Consider the following 23,308-nt stretch of genomic DNA (forward strand, 5'->3'; position numbering starts at 1 on the left):
TTTATGGAGGAATCACCTCTTATCTTTATTTTCATGCTTTCACAATCGAGCCTGTGTCTTATTACCACAATGAATTTATCAAAGAAGATAGTGGGTCCCCCATCTATGCTGTAGCTTTTGCCTGGAAATGGCCTTTTTGCGCCGTACCTTGGTCTCTAATCTCTGCCATCCCAACTGTGTCCCCTTCCAAACTGTGGCCTTGGGCTATGTGTGGGTTCTCAACATAATCCCCCTCAAAACTCTGCAGTCCCTGTTATTCCACTGGGGTTTAGCAAAAAGTGCTACATGTCAGAGCGACGCAGCGCTCAATGCTTTTTCACACCATCTTCCAGCAAAAAGGGATTAATGTCCCCACTATTATGAATAATGAGAATGAATAACAAACAGTCGTCTGTTTATCCGGCACGACTGAATAAAGGAAAGAGTGTCCTTGTGCTTTTTTATTGAACCGTCTTTAGGGTGTTTTGCGGAGGTGACACACAATCAACAGAATGGGCTGGAATCAGTGAGTTTATGTCACCATCTGATGCTTTCAGCCAAGGTGTCTGTCAGTCAGTTCATCTCTTCATTAAAGTCTAAATAGACACATTCAGTTTCAGTCTCCCTGTACATGCAGCAAAGGCAACAAAAGGGCAGATTTATTATACGACAAGAGTGAAAAACTTGTGTTTCTATATAGGTCATATCCTCTGTATTATCATTATTATTACTATTATATATTCTTTAAAATATTTATTTATATCTGTTTGTGAATTCAGGTGTGTTAGCATCTCCAGGGGATGTGGTAGTTACATTGCGCTATTAAAAACTTGTTTCTAAGTTAATTCAAGTATTTTTACTTTAAAAAAAGTATAACAGTTAAGTTGTTCACTTAATATATGTTATGTAATCCCACCAGTCTAAAATTATTTATTGTTTGAGTCTAAGGTTTTTTGTTTCAGACTTTGACTTATTTTGATTAAACTGAATTGGCAGTGAAAAAAAAACAAAAAATCAGACGTCATATACGTTTTTGTAGCATCCCAGCGTTTTATGTGTTCCTCCTTTTTACTGGCGTTATTGTGTTTTACTTGTATTACACACTGTTTCCACTATTTCCACAGTTCCACTCTTGTTATACAGTGAACTGCTGAGTAAACGCAGTTAGACAATAAGTGACATTGATTGTGACTTAATGACTTGATTCCCAAATGTGTGCACAATAATGGACCAACTGAGGTTCACAAGTGTGTGAAATTCAAGACTTGGTGGCTAAAGACTTGCGGCTTTACTGGGACACCATGTGAAAATACAACACTGCGCCCTCATGGTCACATTGTTAAAAAAGGAAATGACCAATGAGAGTGTAAACAGAGGTGGAAATCATTTCATTCAGTTCAGCTCAAACTCACTGACCAGGTAGTTTGTTCAGTTTTCTCCAGGTTTACAGTGTATATGACGAGACTTCCCTTATGCTTCTCCTTCCAGTGTTTCCTTTGCTTCATGGCCCTTCCAGTTCAACATTAGTATCATTGCATTATACTCTAACCTGCACTTGATCATAACTCAGTGTTTGCAGCTGTCAGAATGGACAAGATGCATGATGATCAGTGTGACCTAGAGCAAGTGAGACATTAAAGACCCTCTTATATGTCTCCATTATTGCAAGTGTCTCCTCCATCTTTCTCTCTTCTCGCTCAGTGTTTTCCAACGTGCGCTGGATCATAAAGTCTGTATCCACAGCTGCCAAAACGGACAATGAAGCTGGGAACGAGAATATGAAAATGAAATATGAAGCAGTGGTGTGATAAACTGGTAGATAATCATCTTTTCATTAAACTTTCATCCCCAGTGACTTAAATATTCAAGAGCCCAATTACAGAGCTTGTATCTCTCTCTCTCTCTCTCTCTCTCCCTCATTCTCACTCACTCTTGTTTTTCTTAACAAGAGCAGTCGGGGAGAGAGGGGTGAGAGGCTTTAGGGTTCAGTGAGAGCATCATTATGAAGTGGTCACACAGGGGGGAGAGAGAGAGGGAGAGAGAGAGAGAGGGAGAGATGACCCGCTGTCCCCTTATCGAGGACAGGGAGCGGTGGGCCCGATGCGAGGCTGTCCAAATGCTGGGATGAAAAGGAGAGGGAACAAGAGATGGAAAGAGAGAGACAGGCAGCGGATAGATATGTAGAGTGCAGCCATGCAGGTCTGATGGATGGAGGGATGGTGGGAGACAGAGGGAAGAGACAGAAACAGACAGACGAGCTGAGAGGAGTATAGATTTTCCAGGCAGATAGTGGAAAGATGTGTGTGTGTGTGTGTGTGTGTGTGTGTGTGTGTGTGTGTGCATCGTGATGAGTGCCACAAACAGGGCGCATGACTCTCTTGTCTGCCTGTTTCTGTGTGTTGTGTGTGTGTGTGTGTGTGTGTGTGTGTGTGTGTAAGTGTGTGTCTCTGTGTGTGTCAGTGTATTAGCAGTCAGAGCACTGAAGCCCACGGGCGATTCCTGTGTGTGCTCGCGATAAAGGGAAAAAGGGGAGGAAGTATAACGGTGGAAGCGGGGCGTGGAGGAGGGGATGGGGGAGTTGGGGAGGGAGGAGGGAGGGTTGAGAGGAGAGATGAGGAAGTTGGTTGGGGGAGGTGGGAGGGGTGAGGGCGGGAAGGGGGGGGGGGGGTGGATGGGAAGAGAGAGAGAGAGAGAGAGAGAGAAAAGAAGAGAGAGGAAAGAGCATCCAGCAGTGCAGGGAGCTTCCTCTGTGCTGTCAAAGCCTCTGGATCATGTCCCCATTGGTCTTTCTCTTTCACACACACACACACACACACACACACACACATGTTCCCTCACCCAATTGCTCTGTTCTCTCCCTCAAACCAACCCCTCTCCTCCCTCTCCTCCCTCCCTCCCTCTCATGAAAAGAGTGTCTTGGCAGGGTAATTAAGAATGGCCTCTAAACACAGGAGTATGGCAGGAACGCTCCAGATGAAAGTAAATGATTAAAATAATTACAGGCTGAGAGCTGACGAGCCGGAGTGTGGGGTGGCCGCCGGACATTTGTCGGTAATTAGATAATTAATCTGAATGCAAATGATGAGCCCTAACGAAGCAGTCAAGCTGAACCAGCGACAACTGCCGTGAGTGAAATGTGGTGGTGTGGTGGGGAGTGTGTGTGTGTGTGGAGGGGGGGGGGAGAAAAGAGGAAAAAGCAGAGGGAGAGATGGGTAAAAAAAGAAAAAAAAACACATGAATATGAGTGTAAAATACCCCCCCCCCCCCCACCAAAAAAAAATGAACAGACTCCAAAGCAAAAGCAAGCAGCAGCAGCAGCAGCAGCAGCAGCAGCAGCAGCAGCAGCAGCAGCAGCAGCAGCAGCAGCAGCATTGTAAATCAATAACTGTTTCTGGCAGTGACAGCTCGAAAAAAAACACTTCACTCTGTTTGTAACTTTCAGTGCAAGTGTAAAGTAGACATGAATACCTTGTTAAAAATATACAAAAGGCATGCCACCATGTGTTGTGCTCCACAGGAAAAAAAAAAAAAAAAAAAGAAAGAAAGCAACCTAGGGAGCTGAGGTGCCAAATGAAGAGTATGAAGATGAAATGGCACCTGAGGAAGAAAACAGAGCACGCCTCGCACACCCTAAAATGCGTGAGCAAATTGTGGATTTACTCGTTCACTACTACACACACTCACACTCACACACTCATTATTTCTCCACGCGTCTCAGTCTCATACACACTCACAAATACTATCAGCGTGCCGTCGTGCTCTAAGCAGAGGTAAACATCTAACTTCATACCTTATTCATGGGGGTTTTGTTTTTTTTCAGGGTGCGTATAACAGGTGGAGAGGTACTTGTCAGCATCCTCTGCAACAGTGTGGATCACTTCCTTAGATTTCAATAGAGATCTTCAGGGTTTATTTATGATGATTCCACCTGATAATACATTGCAGTGAAAGCTGTGCCAGTTCTGTCTTTATCAACAGCAATGGGCTGGATTACCAAATGCCCAGGAGCTGCATGCACCCAGGGGGGGTCCCAAAAGTCCCAGGTTTACTCCACATCATTTGGGTCTGCATAATCTGATTAATCAAAAAGATTGTTACACATTTGCACAACTACAGTACGAGATCAGCTATGGGGGGGCTCCATCCTCCATCTTGTTACCCTCTTATATATAAATCCAGCTTGAAGACTTCTATTGATTTACTTTATATTGTTTATTTTATGTTTAGTTTACATTAATTTGTTGTGTGTTATCAAATTTTTTAATTTTTCTACCTGTCAAGTAATCAGCACAAAGAAAACTTTGAATAAAGTACCATTATTAGAAGAACTGTAAGCCCGAAACTGACGATTGTGTTCATATCAGTAGGTCTGATAATTACTCCCTATATTAACTGGTTGATTGTTCAGTCTACAAAATGCTCATCTCAAAGATATGAAGTTTACTATAACGGAAAACTGAGAAAGTAGCAAATATTCACAAAGAAACGTTGGTATTTTTGAATAAAACATAGACTTAAACAACCAATCAGTGATCAAAATAGTTGGCAATTACTTTTCTGCCAATCATCTCATCAACTATTTAATCTACTGGTTGGTTCATTGGGCACCAGGCAAAATACTGAAACTGCCATAGTGGAGGTCAAGAGGTGCCCAGCAACAAATTTTGCCCTGGGGCCCCCGAGGAGGTTGATCTGTCCATGGTTCTACTTGTGACTTGGGTGAAGTGGTGAACTGAATACATATTAACAAGCAAACTTGTGTCTCCCAAAGTTTTCCTCTTTTAATCCCAAAGATAAAATCCATTGATAAGAAATAAAAATAGTTTTGTTGCTGTTTTTGCTGGGCATTGTTAGTATTTCTGATACCTTATTCTGTGGAATATTTTCTACAAAACCCCTTTTTCATTTAAAAAAGCCAAAGTGTTGAATGTCATCCAAACTCAACTAACCCTTCATAAGCTTAACCCATATAAATAGGTAGAAAAATTATAACTTAAGTCAGTTATGATCCAATCAAAATAAAAAACAGATCTGAGAATTTGGTACTTATGGAAATTTTTGATAAAGCCAAAGAATCCCAAACAAATATTGAGATTTAACACCCAGCTGCTGGTGGCTGCTGTCCCGTTACAATCCTTGCACGATTTCACCAAGAATAAAAAAAATGACTAGATCATTGCTGTTTGGTTTACATTAAATCATGGTGGAATCAAAAAAATAAAAACACTACTCTGAAATATAAATCACATATTTTTGCTGTTATTGTTGGAAATCTCAGAACTGTGATAACGATATTTGCTTTATGAACAAATAATGAATCAATTAACCTGCCAGTGCTGATACATTAGGGGACGCAATGTTCTCAACATTCATAATTATATACATACAGATGAGTTATAAATTAAAGGCAAAACCGGCAGAGTCTCAGTGAGGTGCTGGGCCTCTACAGGAGGACGAACTCCATCCTTCTAGAGGATATTGCCTCATTTGGTGTTTTGATGATGGTTGGAAAGAGCCTTTTCATACTCATTAAACCATTCAGTGACTCTGCATTTGCCTTTTATGTGTCACCTGTCTGTATATCAGCTGCAAAGTATTTCAATTATTTATCATCTGAAGACTCCACTCAGACACAGTTTATCTAAGAGAAACACCAGTTAGAAGCAGACGTGACAGCTGACAGCATCCCTCCTTGTCAGTGTAAATTATGCAACACATCCACTTAGTCCTTTAAAAGACTCTGGAGGAAAATGTTTTTACCTGTCCACCATACTCATTAAATCCAAACACACACACACACACATTCATCATCACAGTCACTGGAGACCACTGCTGTGTGTAGGAATGTGTTGTTCGTCATCACGCTTGGCCACTACCTTATTAGACCCCAGTCAAGTTAACATGGCTCATAATGAGTGCCATCATCCCCCAAAACCTCAGCTCAACAAACACATTTGATTATAGAAGCAGGTTTTTAATGCCAGTTTCCAAAACAGGTGTCATTGTGTAATATTACAAATAACTTGAGTTTCTCCTTTAAGATTACAACCTCCCACTCACTCAGGCCCAGATTGCTCAAATAACTGGCTGTTTCTAATGCTTTTTTATGGAGGCTGTATGAAATTCTAATTCCTGTGTGTTTTGTTGTTTCATTAAAATGAGCATTACTAAAGCCATGAAAACAATGACAACTCAGAATGTGCTGATTTGGCTCAAAGTCTGTTGACAACTTTAATTAGTTGGATATTTATTCAGTTGTACAGTCAAGCAAAAATGATAACAGATTTTCTTTAATGTTGAAGAAAGGACAAATGTGAGAGCAGCAGCCCAAGAACAACATTTGTTTTACAGCCTTATTCTGGATTTTTGAGTAAGTCAAATGTTAATGTAAACACATTATGAAAGTGAAGTAATCTGATGGGAGACCTCTGAATGGCTGCCCACATTTCTGCTGATTTTCAGCTATTAAAATATAACGAACAACCAAAAGAAACAAAATGCCAATTCAATTTATAAGAGTAAAAACTCCTGATAAAAAAAAACTGTCTATTTGCAGTATTCAGACCGTACCAGTTCTGCACACTGTCACATTTTCCCTTTTTCTTCACAATCAACCAGTTTATAACTAAGAAGTGAAGGAAATAAACATATCAAAACCCATTTTAAAAACAAAAAGACAAAATGCAGTTTTATCAATCCAAGTCAACAAGACAAGTAAAAGATAATCAGGGCTTCAACTAGCAATTATTTTCATTATCAATTAAGCTGAAGATTTTTTTTTGATTATTTGTGCAGCCAATGGAATATCAATAAAAAAAGAGCATTGTGACTTTGCAGAGCCAAAGTATGACATCTTTAAGTGTCTTTAAACACAAAAATGTTGAATTTAGAATGATCTGATGTGATCTATGACAAGAAAAGCAGCAAATCATCAAATTTGAAAAACAGCTTGAAAACGACTGAAATGATTGATTATTAAAATAGTTGCTGCTTGTTTTTTCCTCTTAATTGACTAATTGATTCATCATTTCAGCTCTAAAAGATAATCTATGTAAAGGTTTTAATTATAATGGGAAGAAAGAACATGCATTTGCTTTACTTGTCTAACTATTGGTCATTTTGAAACCAAAACAATACTCATGTGTGACTACAAAGAGCTAAACAACCACATTAAGAGCATTTGAGCAGCCAAACATAAGAAACTCCAAAGAATCAACATTTACAATATAAAGAATTAGAAATATACAAAAACTTTTTTGAGTATGAAGCAAAGCAGGAGTCAGTGTTTTTTCAGCATGTCAGTGACAAAAACAGCATGCCATAAGAGAGTCCCTCAGTCTGTCCAAGTCTTTCCGTCCCAATATTTTACTCCACGATCAACTCAAACTCCTCTGCCTCCTCAAACACTGCGTTCATCTCTGCAGCCAGTGCGTCCAGCTCTGTGGAGTCTATCTGCTGGATCTTCTTCCTCCTCCTCTTCTCCTTCACCACAGCCACTCCAGGGATATTTGGATCCGGCTCGGGGAAAGCTGAACCACAGTCATCCTCCTCAAGCAAAGATGTGAAAGAGTTCAGACATGACAAGGGCCCCGAAGCGTCCAGACCCGTCTTGGACTGCCGGACTTTATGGACCACCTCGGGGGTCTGAAGCTTCTCAAAGCCGAATAAAGTCTCACGGGAGTCGGGGCTGCTGAACGACTTGTCGCTGAGCCTGCTGTAGGAGCGGCGCACTTTCTGCGACCACACCGCATCCTCTGGATCCACCGCCGGCTGTTGAGGACGAGATGGCGGCGGTGAGGAAGGGAGGATCGGCGAGGGCATAGCGGCCTTTTTCTTCCTCTGCTCAGCCGAGGAGGAGCCACCACGTACCGGGGCAGGACCTGGAGTAGAGATCTTCTGCTTTTTTTGCTGGCTGCTTTCCGACTCCGACCTTCTCGGCGTGTTCTCCTTGTTATGTTCCGACGGTGCGACTGTTTTTCTGGGAGCTATTTTCCTCACAGTTATGGACCGTTTAACGGCGAGAGGCGCCGTCGCCATTTTTTTGTCCATTTGTAAGTTAGCCTGAGGAGGAGAACTCAACCGCGGTGACCGTCTCCGCAGCGAGCCGTTGAGCTTATTAGACTCCGACATTATGCTTTGAGGTGTCGCTTCGTTCATACTGACCTTCAACTAGGAAAACAACCGACCTTTGTCGTGTTTATTTTGAAATAGAAACGCTGATGGTTTCTCGGTCCCGGTGAATCCGCTCAAATCGCCCGCCCTAGTCGCATAGAGATGACGAAAGCTTGATTTCCGGTGACGTTGCCAGTCTGCGTCAACTGCCTCAAACTTTTGCTGTGTAATCTGTGCATCCGCGGCTAAGAGACACCTGCTATCTCAAATTATTTTATAGTTATTTCAACTCGCAGTGAATACTCAGCATGGAATATTTAATCGGGATCCAGGGACCGGATTTTGTCCTCGTCGCTGCCGATAATGTCGCAGCCAGCAGCATCATTCAGATGAAACACGGTATGACAACGCGTTAGCTTAGCATTAGCCATTCAGCCGGTTGCTGAAGCTAAGTTAGCACACACGGCTGCTTTTATTAGCTCTTGTTGTGGTTTTTCTTATGCTTTCTTACTGGCAAATAATCCCTAAGGCTTCCAATTTAAGCAGTATACTGTTGTAAAACTTAACCTAAATGCTCACAATGTAACGTAACCACACATCGTGAATGTGACTTGAGCTAACAATGCTAACTGGGGCTAAATTAAGTGGCACATAAATCTATATCATTCTGTTTTTGTAAAGTTGGGACATTTTTTTTCTCTCCATAATTTAGAGCAACACATTTAAAGCCACCGACACGAATTGAGCTTAGCGAGTAGTTGTGTTTTGTAAAAGTTTGGCTTTTAAAGGAGGCTTGTAACAGTGAAAGTGAAAGTCACTGCTGGATTAACGTTTCCCAATCTGATAGTCAGCAAATGCCTATTTTAATCATGAATTAAGACAAATAAATAAATCATATTATGTGCTCTGTGTTTTTCAGACTATGACAAGATGTTCAAGCTCAGTGAGAAGATTTTGCTGCTATGTGTGGGAGAAGCAGGAGACACAGTACAGTTTGCAGAGTACATCCAGAAGAATGTTCAGCTCTATAAAATGAGGAACGGTAAGAAATGAGGATTGTGTGGTACAATTTCCAGTTAAACTCCACAGCGACTGGTCTTTAACAGCACAGGATGTTTTTTGGCATTTATCAATCCAAGTTCCATGGATCGCCCAGTTTTTGGTGCAATTACTGAAACTATATTTGTTTTAATATACATTATTTTGAGGAATATGAACATGCTTTATTGAAGAATGTTTATTGAACAAAAGAAGTATTTCTTTTTAAATAACCGTTTTTATAAGATAAAGACGTGAGTGTCAAACTTGTACAGTGTAAAAGGTTGTCTAAAAACAAGCACTAATACAACAACTTTGTCTTAAAAAATGCAGAATTTGCTTTAAATCAAGAACCATCTGAAGTGAATAAGATTATACAAATCTGATTAACAATGGCAACTATTGGTACTTAGTACTTCAGTTTGCGGTGCAACATATCCATTTTGTCACTACTAAAAAGTACAAAGATTCAACGCTCCACCCTAGCCATTGACAAGAATGTCGTGCTGTGTGGAAAAATGACTTTGTTAAAAAATAGAGCACACTCTCAAAACTTTTTGTCTCATGCCATTTTTTCCCTTCCTATTTCTTAGGTTACGAACTCAGTCCAGCAGCAGCAGCAAACTTCACACGGAAGAACCTTGCAGACTACCTTCGGAGCAGGGTAACTATCCTGATATAAAAATATACCATCCATTAGTTACCATTAGTTGTTTGTGTTCACACATTGCTGTAACATTTAAACTGCCTCAGTTTTGTAAGATAAAAGACCACATAACAAAGTGTAGGAAGTTTTCCTTTAATTTTCAGTATTTATTTTGCGTTGCCTTTATTGACACATGCCATAGAAATTTTCCATAATTTGTTCCTGTTGGTGCTGACCTTATGTGAATGCTGTGGTGTTTTACTGCCAATCTGTTAAAAGACCGTCACTGTCCATAAAACAGAGATAGTAACTCTCATTTCAGAGAATAGTTTTTTCATGTCCAAGGAATATTGGGTCTGTGTGTGACTAGAATCATAACCAGTTGCATTGAGGGGCACTTTTTTTTGTTTGAACCTCACAGTTGCACACAATAACATGAAGTGACGTTGTCTTTTGTGGGTCAACTTTATAAAGTTTTGCCTCACTGTGGAGCATCACAGCAGATATCCAGTGAAGCTTTTGATGAAGAAAATAACTCAGATATCATGCACATGTCAACAAAATGTAACAGTAACCAGTTACTCAGAGTTTCCACCTGCAAAAAGGATATTTGAGAGAAAAAAAGAGAGAATATAATTTAACCCTAACCCTAACATTCAGAAAATCGTTGCTTTTAATGACACTAGTGGCCATTAAGTGAACTGCAGTCAGCACTCTTTGGCTAACGTGAATGCTTGCACTCCATAGCTATGCGCAAGTGAGCATCCTGGGCATCGGGCCAAACAGTGACATGACATACACGAGACTGAACATGATTGATCAGTATCGTGTTGACAGATGAGTTGACTTAAGTGAAACTGTTATTAAAGTCTGATTGTAACCTATATTTGAGACCTATTGACCATAATTGACTCTCAAACACTGACACAGCACTAAACGAAGTGTGGAGATAGCTTGACTGGCGCTGTTTTTTTTTTTTGAAATGGTATTTATAAAGCGCAACATCATCATCTGCTTGCTGGGAAATCCAGGCAAGGCACAAGTGAGCAAGCATAAAAACCTTTAAAAAATTTTCCCAAAAAAGTTACATAGAAAGCAGTCCACAGGCTGTTATAGGCTTCCTTGACTTTCTCAGTTGCCTTCATTTTTTAAATTGATGTTAAAATCCATTCACCCACTGGCAATAGAAAAACGATTAATACATATAAATTGCTCCACATTCTTACAGATAGTACCTTTAACTTACTTTGCCAAAATAAACTAAATGTAACATTTCATTTTACTGTCATTGTAAACAATTTCTTGTACTACACTGTTATATATGATGAGAAATGTCTTTCAAAATAAGACCACATATTATTATTCACACAAAACAAGCTTAACAGTCTTTTGGTGTCTCCAAAAATGGAAACTCAAGTTGCAAAGGCGCACCATCTGCTGCAGTTTGTGTTGCCATGTATTCTCAGACCTGCTCCATCTTTCATGCTTCCAGAGTACTTTTTTTTTTTTTTTAACCTGTGTGCCCAGATGAACTCTTCTATCCCACTGTGAAGACACCAGTATCTTTGTGTATTTTCTCAGTTAACAAAACAGTAGCTAATTAATCTATTGTACCAGTGGTCACCCTCTGAATAATGCATATTCATTATTGCAGTGATAAGTGAATATACCTATAAATATTTTAATTTCTTTTTTAACTTAGTTACATTCCTCTGCCATTTTCAATCTCATTTTGCTGTAGGGAGAAATGATAGAATCACAGACTAATTCCCATAAGTTAAAGTAATACTCAATTCAAATTGCCGGTACTCCAACCATATGGAGTAGGTTTACTCATCCATGTCAACAATATGTTTAAATTCTGGTTGAAATTCATTTTTTTTTGGCTAATACAGGAAATGAAAACAGTCAAACACAACAGAGGCCTTGCTTGTGAAGATGGTGTGTTCAGTTGTGATAGCTGCAGAGGAGTAGTCGTCACTCTCAGGTTCAGGTGGGAATAAAGTCTCACCTGCAATTATACCTGTGTTTGTGTCGTTATCAGCTTGAGACATCTAAGACGAACCAGCAGATGCATTTTGACAGGGGCAGGTACATTTGTCAGCTTGTTGTGAATGGTGACGAAGGTTTCTCCCTTTGAGACTTCATGACAGCACCTGAGCCTTCAGCACTGCCCCCCACCAGGACTGCACAGTTCCCCTGTGTATATTATCAAAATACCAGGGTTTTGACCTTCACTACTTCAATACCAAAATTTATACAAACCAAACTTCCAAACTATCCAAAAAATCCTTATTATATAAACTTGGATTTACAAGCAGGCAAATTAACCAGCTGATTTATCAGTCTGCATGTTTATGAGTTGGACCGCAGTTTGTGTTTGATGTGTTTATGTCAGCAAACCCCATATTCTTACAGGAAAAATGCCAAAAAATCTACAACAGTAATAAAATATCCAAAACTGCTCAATGTTAAAGAACTTATCATATTTAAAATATCATCTTAAGAGAGAAGAGTCCTGATTTAAAATGGGGAAGGTCTGATCAAGCTTTAAGTAACCACTGAGAATCTGACCAACATTTGATACTTCACACTTTTTGGTACTCAGTGCTAATAATGCACGTTAGACAGACCTTCTGCCCTTGATGCCTCTAAATGAACATCAACAGAAGGGCACATGCTAAATGTGTTTTTTAACAAAATCCAGATACATATTTTTAGGGCCACAACTAATGATCGTTTTCATCCCTGATCAATCTGTTCATGATAATATGGTCCATAAAATGGTGAAAAATATCAGTCACAATTTTCTACAGCCTTCAAATAGTTTGTTTTGTCTGCCCAGAGTCCAAATATCAATTTAAAATCACACAAGACTGGAAAAACTGCAAACCAAAAAGGCTGGAACTCCACTGTGCTTCTGATTGGAAAATTACTTTAAAAAGCATAAATCATAATAGTTGATGATTAACTTGCTGTTGATTAATCAATTAATCGCTCTTTATTGTATGTCTTCTTACTTGTAGTATAAATTTTAAAGCTGCAACAAACAAAGCCAGTATTTTGGTAATCGATTAATCATTTGTCAAAAACAGTTCCAGCTTGTCATCTGTGAAGATTTACTGCTTTTCTTAATCTTACATGATAGTACAAAAACGATTAATCAATAAAAAATGTGTGTATTAATCTAATGGAAATAATAATTTCCTGTCTTAACATAGTTTATGTTAGTACTTGTGTGTGCAATTGCATTAGTCTTTAGATGTAACACACTCTGCCTAAGACGTCTTTGCTTCTGTATATTTTGCTCTAATTTGTTAAGAGTGGTGCAGCCGCTGCCTGTCACAATAGCAAAAGGGTGAAAATAATTACAAAAAACAATTAGTGTGGCAGAGATGGGGATGTGGGACACATCGAACGGGGGATAGGGATAGAGTAGGAGGAGGAGGAGTGGGGGTCCCAGGGGAGAACAACCAGGCCCAGTAGACAACACCACACAGACTGGAGTGTGAGAACGAGTGGGAGTCAACATACACACAGATACAATATACATGCACACAGAGGGACCTATAGGATTAGGATCGTGTTAGTCAGTCAAGGTTGTACATGTGGTGGAGGATAACATTTATATTCATGTCTTGTCATAAGTTGCAACTGTATCGTTATTTTTGTGCCTCACGGTGATGAATTTGGTTTTATGAGTGCAGGATTTACTAATGCCGCGTTCTCATGAGTGCTGAGAATCTGAAGCAATAGCAGTTTCTCCTCTGCATCCCACACCTTCCTCCAGCTATGCTCTTTTCACATCAACCTCCAGAGTACATGGACATTTGCAAATTATGTTGTATAAACAGGTTTTTTTATGGTGGGGTTTTTTTTTGGCCCCAGAACATCTTGAGTATGTGGAATATGTAATGTGTGTTGTCCATTTGAATGTAAAACAGGGAAAGAGATCATCTGCCGAAGTCTTGAACTGTTTATCATCATCTGAAAGTGTGATAGACTCCTAATTATGATGTGACGTTGACCATTGTGTCTTATTTGGGTCAATAATTATTCTCTTTGAAAAAGTATCTCAACTGTGTGTGAGTTACTTAAACCATTTAGTACAACTACTGACGACTTTGTGGCTGCAGTTAATGAAGGGTTACTATAATAGATGAATCGTTTGGTTCATGAAGTGTCAGAAAATAGTCAAAAATGCCTATTAATAGTTTTCTAGAGATGGTTTGTTTTGTCCCACAAACAGTCAAACAAACAGATACATTGAATTTGCAATGATTAAAAAAAACTGAAGCATCTGAGAAGCTGGAAGTTGTGAAATTTTGTGATTTCGCCTTAAAATCACTTCAAATCTACAGCAGCATTTACTTGTTCTCATCAACAATTAACTATTGAACTCTTTAGTAAAGTATATAGCTGCTATAATGGAAACAAACTGTGATGAACAGTTGTGCAGCTATGGTCCATAACTTAACATGTGCAGCATAGATGGTCTTTAACGCTACAGGCTGGTTACTCAGACATGGATTAAACCCATTTGTTGACTAAAAGGAGATTTAATGTTTTTTTTTTTTTTTTTTGAAAAACGCCTGTAGTCTAAGACCTCGCTCAATTCATGTCCGGGGAAGTGGCTGCATATGTTGGAATGTATTTTAATTAATCTGATTAAATCATTGTAGATTAAAGTTTAACCCAGACAGAAAAGGCAAGATAATGATCTGCTCTTGTATATCAAATCTTTTTTTTTTTTCCTTTTTCTACCATCCTTAAATCATCTTCTGAACCCACCAAAAAAACAATCACGTGATCCAGCCAGCATGCCCAGACCCCTAGGTTAAAACCCACTGACTGATAAATTAATCAGTGGTATATTGTTAATTCTGATGGCCTTGTTCCTGCAGGATAAATTACAGATGAAATTACCCTAGTGGCTGCAGACCTGCAGGAGATGTAGTTGGCTAAAGTCAGCGGCGCATCTCGGCGCAGAGTAAGCGAAACCCTGTCTGCATACGACTGTGTACTTATCAGCCCGTCGTCCACAAAAACAACTCCACTAACCTCTGGAGTACTGCATTCACTCAAGCTTTAGAGAGCAGACAAAGAGAAAAAAAAAAAAAGAAACTAGCGGTAAGCATAATCACCTGAGGCCTCCACTCTGCTGCATTCATATCAGTAATGATACACATGAAATTCAGCACAGAACAAAACAACAACTGCAAAGTTTTAGGGGCATAAAAATTAAGCCCCTGCCCTGCTTCTATTTGTTTTATTTTCCTGTTTCATGTACAGTAATTGTAACATATTTGTGTATTAAAAATAAATACAAATTAAATTGATAGATATTGAATTGACAGGTACCCCAGGATTAGTTGCTGTAGGAGGCTGAGACATTAGGTTAAATTGAAACCACAAAACTCAGGGGAGGCAGAGAGTTAATAAATATCACATTTCATTTTTTTTTTTAGGTTTACATAGAAGCCTAAAAGCCTCAGTCATCAGATTTTGTATACATGTGGAGGTTTGCTGTGGTAAGATGAAGAAGTGAGATTTAGCCAATCTGTAAAGTTTGAGCTGTTTATTTGTTGAGCTTCTATAAGGCTGCAGCAACAGTTAGCCTCAGCGCTGTGGTGATCTACAGCTGGCCCCATATGGGTTTGTGAAATATTTTTTAGCACACAATGGGCACAAATAATTACTGGCGCCATATTGCATGCAGCTCCCCTGCTCCTGCACAGATGAACAATTAATACAGCAGATTGAGGAGAAATGCCAATAAAGAGAACATGCCCCGGGGCAGGGTGCAAAAATAGGGGGAGGGAGGGAGGAAGGAGAGGGAAGGAAGGAAAGAAGGCAGGGAGTGCTGGAACGTGGAAGGGGAGAGTTTGGGGATGAGTTTGAGGTGGTTTATTAGCGACGTGACCTTAATTTGTGTCACAGCTAAAGCTGTTTTTCTCAGAATCTGATGTCTTAAAGGAGAAGTTTAACAATTTTGAGAACTGCACGGTGCCGCTCGCGTGTCTGTGCTGTGAATATGAAGCTACTTAAAGAAGCTAGTTAGCTTAGCGTAAAGACTGGAAACAGGTGGAAACAGCTAGCCCGGCTCGTTCCTAAGATATCAGTTAATCAGTTGGTCAATTTACAGAAAATTAATTAACAACTATTTTGATAATTAATCGTCTATGTCAGTGTTCAAACAAAAATACCAAACATTTGATGAATCCCGCTTCTTAAATGTGAGAGGTATCTGTTTTTCCTTGTCTTATAGTTACAGTAAATTGAGCACCATTGAATGCCACACCATGACATAAACTGTAGGAAAAGGTAATGAGCCATTTTAGTTGTTTTCTAATGTGTTACAGATCAAGTGCTTAGACGATTTGTGAAGAAAGAAAATTGACGATGTTAAATGAGAGCCTTCATTAACACAGTATATCTTGTTTGTTTAATTCACACAAAAACTGAATAGTAACGGCTACACGTTGTGGTCTCTTCCCCGGGGTTATGTGCCGAAAGTCAGATGGGCGTTATTTCCCTGAAATGTCAAACCGTTCCCTCAAAACCAGGTGGGAGCGGTCTTGTGTGTGCGGAAGGTGATGGTAGTAGTAACGCACAGGTGAAGCTTTTGTTCGGCGGCACAACGGTCGCCCTGTTTGGCTGAGAGCGAGACTCGCAGCAGGGGGATAAAACATATGATGTGTATTGTTTGCATGTGAACCTGGGTGTGAGTTCAGGTGGCTGGGTTAACAAGGTGCCTGGTTCCCTCCGAGGTGACATGGGAAGGGAAGGTTATTTTGATGCCAAGTCCGTATTATTGTTACATTGTAACCAGTGAGGCAGGTGTCTGGTGGGTGGGGGTGACGCCACTGGGGCGTTCGCAGACTCACGGAGGAGTTAAAGCACACACACATGCATAAACACACACACACACACACACACACACACACACACACAGAGTAAGATTTTCACCCTGAGATTCACACCCCTTGCACACACTCACAAACACACTGTTTCTCTTTCTCACTTGTGTGTACGTGTTCAAAACCATCGTTAACACACACACATACACTAAAGCCTAGTCCACAGGGAGCATAACAATCATCGTTGCCCTTGTGGCAAACACACAAGTCACAGAAATAAGCAGGTCGGCTGAGAGATGAATTGAAATGAGAGGGCAGGTGTGTAGATCACAACTCGCCTGGCGTCATATGAATCATATTTGCCTCCCCGCACGACTCGGAACGCCATATTATATTTTTCTTGTTGCATTTTAATCAAAAACACCACACAGCACATACATCCGCAAAGAATTCAGGCCGTAAGTTGCTTTGAAACCCCCAAAATTGTCTAGCTTTAAAGGGATTTTTAAAAAAAATGAGGAACAGTGGCTTGCAAAAACGAAGAGAGAAAATTAGTGTTTTGGAGGAATAGAAGGGAGAAGAGGCTGGAAGCGTAAAAGATGTAATTTAAAAAGAGAGGAGGAGGAGGGGGGGAGATAGGGGCAAGAGAAACGACTTTAGAAGTTTTTAATGAGCCCTGGCGCTACTCCAGGGCACAGGGTGAAGGCAGCGGAGAGTGGAGAGGGGTAGGGGAGGGAGCGAGAGAGTGGATGAAGGGGGAGGGAGGGAGGGAGGGAGGGTGCGATGGAGGGAGCAACAGGGGTGCTGACTCCCAGCAGATGTCACACTGCCAGTGACACCCTGATTCTCCCCCTCGTACACAAACACACACACACCTCCTCTGACCTGTGACGCCCTTTCACCTTTCCTCTCCCTCCCCTTGCGCGCTCACACTTCAGCCTCTTGTGTGCGGCCCCCCTCCCTCCCTCGCTCTCTCCCTCACTGCTGTTTATGCCGCGTTAATGTTGCCGCCGCCGTCGTCACTAGCTGAAAAATCAAAGTCGATAATTAGGAGCAATTTATTTGGAAGAAGTTGAGAAAGAGAAGTTGTACTTTTCAAGCGGTGAGATGTGTTGCTCCCGTGAACGGGCTGATGAGATCTGCTGTTCAGAGGAACAATTATATGAGACAAGGTACAGTCTATACGCCACCTCGTGTTTACAAATCCAGGTGATTCTGCTGCAGGTGAAGGGACACCCACCAATTTAAAAAAAAAAAAAAAAATTTTTTTTTTTACATGAAGTTAAATTTCCTTGTTACAAAGAGCAGCCTGTGAAAGCAGTTGCATAATGTGTGTCTCAGTGTCTTTGGAGGGAGCTTTCCGAAGTCTAAAAGAATCTCAGCCTGGGCTCAGTGGCCCATTCAGACTGAAAACAGCGTTTAAAAGGTGCAGCAATGAAAGGAAATACCTGAGTAAAGAGTAACAGTCTTTCAAATCTGTCTTTAAACAATATTCAGGTGCCCATATGAACTTTGAAACAGGTTTTGCTTTCTGTAATCATGAGTCCTGTTTTTTCTCGCAGGGCTGAAGTCAGTCTGAACACAGCCTCAGACTTAAAAGCCTGAGTTAGTCCCAAGTATAAGTTTTGGCCCTTTTTAGTCTCTAATAAGTCCCTCAACCTGATGGATTTGCAAAAGTAAATAGCTGTAATACAACTTTAAAAAAAAAAAAGGATTTCACTCTAAAGTTAGGAACTTGTCACTTAATATGGAAGAATTCGTTTTCCTACCGGACACCATGGTACTTGCTCCTGACCAAACATCAAGAAAAACTATCGTCTATAAACAGAAACGGTGGCGTTGTGTTGTAAAGAGCTGCTGCTGTAGAGACTAAAATGCTGCTCTCTGCATCTTGTGAACTTCTCACAGAATATTAAAATACTGAAATACATGTCTGATGGTGTAAAATGTGCTTTGCAGTGTGCTGATGGCTGTTGTTTTAACACATCTCTTTGCAATATTAGCTGGTACCATGATTGATACCAATTTCTGCTGTCCATATGAAATGATATTTGCATTGATTAATCACAAAACACCCAAAACTAGCATTAAAATTGATTGAAGTTGTAATATTAGCTCATATTTCCGTGTGTACAGTTTTTAAGCCAGAAACCATTTGTCTGCAGATGCGAAGGAGCGTGGTTTTGGTGGGAATTATCAACAACATAAACAAAATAACATTGAATGCAATTACTAATGTGCATCTCAGGTTGACACCTTGTAAGAAGCCTTGTTATATATCTGAATATTACTCCTCCCTCCCTCCCCCTCCCCGTCTGTCTCCAGACTCCATATCATGTGAACCTGTTGCTGGCGGGCTATGATGACACAGACGGCCCAGGTCTCTTCTACATGGACTACCTGTCTTCGCTGGCCAAGGCCCCCTTCGCTGCCCACGGCTATGGAGCATTTCTCACTCTCTCCATTCTTGACCGCTACTACAGACCAGGTCAGTGCAGAGAAGTGCCCCGCGCTTGTTTTTTGCCGTTTATTGTTCCTGAGAGTCTGACTGGGGAGCCAAGAGAAAAATAAAAACTATAATTCAAGTGTGTAGAGTTTGCCCTGCAGAGGTTATGGAATCAAATCACACTTTGGTCACGTTACAAACTCGGGGCACCCACAAAGAGTACAGCAGGAACAAGACAGCGATCTTTGTGTTAATTCCATGGTGGGCTGTAGTACAAACTATATCCCTTATCTCGTTAATGAAAGATGTTTTCCAACTCAACCTTACATCTCTGATTCATGTTTCTGTTGTTCCCATTTCAGCATTCTCATTTTTCTTTCTTCTGTTTGTTTGTTTTAGATCTGACCCGAGATGAGGCAGTGGATCTGCTGAAGAAGTGCATTGAGGAAGTGAGTTCAAGTAGTTTTATTCTTCCTTGTTGCATGGAAAAAAAAAAAAGAAAAAAAAAGATAAGCATCTTATTTAATTGTTAATTATGTTGTTCAGCTCTCAAAAATGGGCTCCAAACATATTTCAGTGCAGTCAGTGGCTCAGTTTGTATTATCAATGATGCATCCTGTCCTGTCCGGTCCGTCCATACCAAACTTTGAGAAGGCTTCATAGGAAGAAATCAGTGTTGTTTTATTGATTTAATCCGCTGGTCTTGTTTTTCTTTCACTGGAGTCTGTCTACAGGGAAACAGCAAACTCATAGCCCTGATCAGTCATTGCAGATCCTGTTGATGTTTACAAGACATAAAGAGCAGGAGATTAGTGTGATTTAAACACAGCCGTCTGTGGAGATGACTCTTCTCAAAGCATACAAGAGGAAAAAACTGACTCGGAGCAGTAAAACGTGAAGTGTCTTTCTCTGTCATTGTGGATTGATGTATTTGATGAAATGGAAGTGTATCTGTTTTGTCAGTCGGGCTTGTGACAGACATTAAAAACGCTTGAACTGGCCTTTAGTTTTAATAGTCAGTATTCCACTTTGTTTTTTGTCTCTGCTTTTCCTTCATTTTTTTTGTTTCTACTTTACATAACTCTACATCCACTCTGCTTTTTTATTATTGAGATGTTATTTATCTTAATATTTCTCGTATAATAAATTATATCTTGTATCTTAATATTTTTTTCCTGTCTTCTTCTCCTCCAGCTCAATAAGCGCTTCATCCTCAACCTCCCCTCCTTCACTGTCCGTTTGATTGACAAGGAGGGCATCCATGACCTGGAGAAGCTCACCCTGGGCGCCAAGTGACCGCTCACTGCTTAACTACCAAGCCTGACTCCCTCATTTCTTCCTTTTTTTTTTTTTTTTTGTACTGTTGACCTCCTTGCTCTTTCTGTTCCAATAAAAAGTGACACACAGTTGAGATACAAGCTCTTTGTCCCTGTGGTGCTTTCTCATTGCTCTCTAGTCTGTTCATCTGCACATAGAAAGAGAACAGCCTTCTGGCTGTGTACTTTTGCACTTGTTCTCAGTGAGTGTGCATGTGGGTAATGTACACTTGCTCATACTTGTACACGTGGACTGAAACATGCATGCACATATGGTGTTACTTGAAAAAAGGAAAAGTAGTTTTCTGATAGAATGTTTTTTCCCTGTCCCCGAATGACCAAACTACATAAAAGTATTAGAATTAAATATAGTCAAATAATCAGTTTAATTATTGTTTAATGCTGTGTTTTTTTCTATCACCAGGGTTTTTAGGCAATACAACACACAAACTGTGATTTACAATTCAAATTTTTATTTTGTATGTTTGTGAAAGTGTGATATATGATGTTCAAAACGAGGCCATCTTCACTTATAAACAAGCTAAAATCATTTGACACTGAGCCCTAAGTTATTAATTGTAATGTGTCCATGCAGTCAGTTAAACAACACAAAATGTGCTCTCAGAAATGACCGTGGAGTTGTATCAGTATATTTCTAATGTAGTGTCAGTAAACAAAAAATCAACCTGCAGAGCAAACACGTTAGGCTACATTGTACAGGTTCTGACTGTGACTCAGTTTCTGTACATGAGCAGAGTTGTGAAAAACAAATCCAGGTTACCTTTAGGAAAAAAACAACTATATATATATATATTAACATTGTACTTGTACTTTTTTTGCACCTCCTGTTTAATTCAGTACCAACCAAAACACAACACCCTCTGAATTTGAATATATTTGAGATGCAGCCCTTATTCACCCTAAAGCAAAACTTGGAAAGTTGAAATGTACCAAAGCGGAGTTATTTTTGTGAGATACTGTATGTCAGCAGATATTCACATCTTTAACTGAATTTTGAGAAAGCCAACAAGCTGAAGATTCAGGTAATTGCAGGCTTGAACTGTTTGACAAAATGATTTAAGGGAGCACAACTAGAGAAAAAAAGCTGTAAAAGCCTTGTGTGGTTCCAGTTGCATCAAATCTGCTAAATTAGCTCAAGAATAATCACCTGCGTCAGTGTCTGCTCGGTGCAAGTTCGAGAAGTAAAAAAAAAAAGGTTGTGGCTCATAGCTACATAAGCTGCAACTAGCATGACACAACTAAATCTGTACAGTTGCATGCGTCAAGTTGAGTTGCATTTTGGGTAATGTAGGCACCAGGTTTTAACAAGGAGGAAAGAACGTGTGGAATAAAAACTCAGTATATCTTTGCTGCATCATTTTTATTTTTAATTTTTTTTGTAAAAACATAAATCTGACAATGAAGTTATTGTTAAATTGTTAAAGCCTGTCAGTGTACCTTGAATTAAGATTTTAAGATAATTTACACAAGGACTTAAAAAAGCTGCTATAACAGATTTAACAATTCTGCCAGTATCAAAAATCGCCAACTACCATGAATAAATTTCAACAATGAAAAACTACTGGGTCATATACTGTTGCATAGTTCTGTATAGGCTGGGTCACACTAGTGGGTGTATGTCATGTTGATCAAATCTGGATGTGATGATCAAGAGTGAACTTTTCTGGTCTTTGTATAATATTTGATGAATTTTGATTTAAATCCAGAAGCTAATATGAATTAAAATAATAGTATAGTTTTTCATATATACTATACTATAGGCTCCCTCAGCTTGTAATTGTAACAAGATAATTCAATTTTAACTACCTTTAATTCCAGTTTTCTTTTTTGTAAGTTCAACAATGAGCCTTTACAAGAAAAGAAATGACCTCCCTGATATACTAACAAGCAGCTCCTGTAATAATTAAAAGGTCTTTAGTTGTTCTTCATGTCTGTATAGAGTATTACAGTAAATGAGCACATACAGCTGCAAATGGGAAAACCAGGCCAAGTTGTTAAAATCACAGCTGAATAAGTGTGTGTGTGTGTGTGTGGCTCTATCATCGTCTCCTCTCCCCACCACAGACAGGTGATTAATAAACATTAAACAATCCCTCCTCTCTCAAACACACCGGAATCTGACGGGAAGAGCAGCATATGTTTGCCTGGAGGCACAGAGAGAGATGGAGAGCAGCCCCGCTGAGTGTCAGATAGAGGGAGAGAATAGGGGAGAGGGTGGGGTGAGGGGGAGGAGGAGGAGGAGGAGGTTAGGTTACAGAGAGGGAGATGATGAAGGGATGGGGGGGATTGACACAGGAGGGTAATGAGATGGGAGGAGAGAAAGGGAGATAGGGCAGGTAGAGATGAGTGATGTTTGAGAGTGTATGAGCAGACGACACGTGTATGCGCGCAGTCCCTGGAAAGCCGTAATTGCACTGACTATCTCATCCTGGTTAAATAAAGTGGAGGACTGTGCGGGAGAGAGAGGTGAGAGGTGGTCGGTGGGAGAAATGCCGAGCAGATGGGTTGAGGGGGAACCGAGGTGTGAGGTTTGTCGGGCGCTGGGGGTGGCACCGCTGCCACCATTCTCCCAGGTACAGTGTTCAGGGCTGCAGCTGTGACGCTGTGGTCTCCCTGGGCCCCTGCTGGAGCCCTGCATGCAGAGGGGGGCCCTGATTTTTTTTTGAGAGGCCCCTTGGAGTGCATTCAGCAGAACTTTCCTAAGCACAGCACATGTACGTGTGTGAAAGGAAAGCCAGTGTTCGGGCTCCTGCGTTGGAGAAGGGCCATTCAGCAAGGCACTGGATCCCTTGAAGCTCCAGAGCTGAACCTGTGCTCATAAGTGTTTCAACCATAAATCGATCAATTGATTAGTCAGTTGGCAGATGATTAATCAACAGCAGTTTTAATA

The 23,308-nt window shown here is 40.3% G+C and overlaps 2 protein-coding genes across 2 annotated transcripts; one reads left to right on the top strand and one right to left on the bottom strand.

Moving 5' to 3' along the window:
- Positions 1–6,182: 6,182 nt before the first annotated feature.
- On the bottom strand, positions 6,183–8,243 carry cdca5 (cell division cycle associated 5). The gene has a single exon (XM_071500366.1). It carries the CDS (start codon positions 8,134–8,136, stop codon positions 7,345–7,347), a length of 792 nt encoding a protein of 263 aa, XP_071356467.1. The 5' UTR covers positions 8,137–8,243; the 3' UTR covers positions 6,183–7,344.
- A 31-nt stretch (positions 8,244–8,274) lies between these two features.
- psmb2 (proteasome 20S subunit beta 2) lies at positions 8,275–20,499 on the top strand. Its single transcript, XM_071500367.1, has 6 exons — positions 8,275–8,490; positions 9,011–9,133; positions 9,723–9,793; positions 18,961–19,123; positions 19,481–19,530; positions 20,276–20,499. Exons 1-6 carry the CDS (start codon positions 8,400–8,402, stop codon positions 20,375–20,377), a joined length of 600 nt encoding a protein of 199 aa, XP_071356468.1. The 5' UTR covers positions 8,275–8,399; the 3' UTR covers positions 20,378–20,499.
- The last annotated feature ends 2,809 nt before the right edge of the window (positions 20,500–23,308 follow it).

This window comes from Trachinotus anak, unplaced genomic scaffold (genome assembly GCF_046630095.1).
Source record: "Trachinotus anak isolate AG129_WGS33_773 ecotype Australia unplaced genomic scaffold, CSIRO_AGI_Tana_v1 ptg000016l, whole genome shotgun sequence".
Lineage (NCBI taxonomy): Eukaryota > Metazoa > Chordata > Actinopteri > Carangiformes > Carangidae > Trachinotus > Trachinotus anak.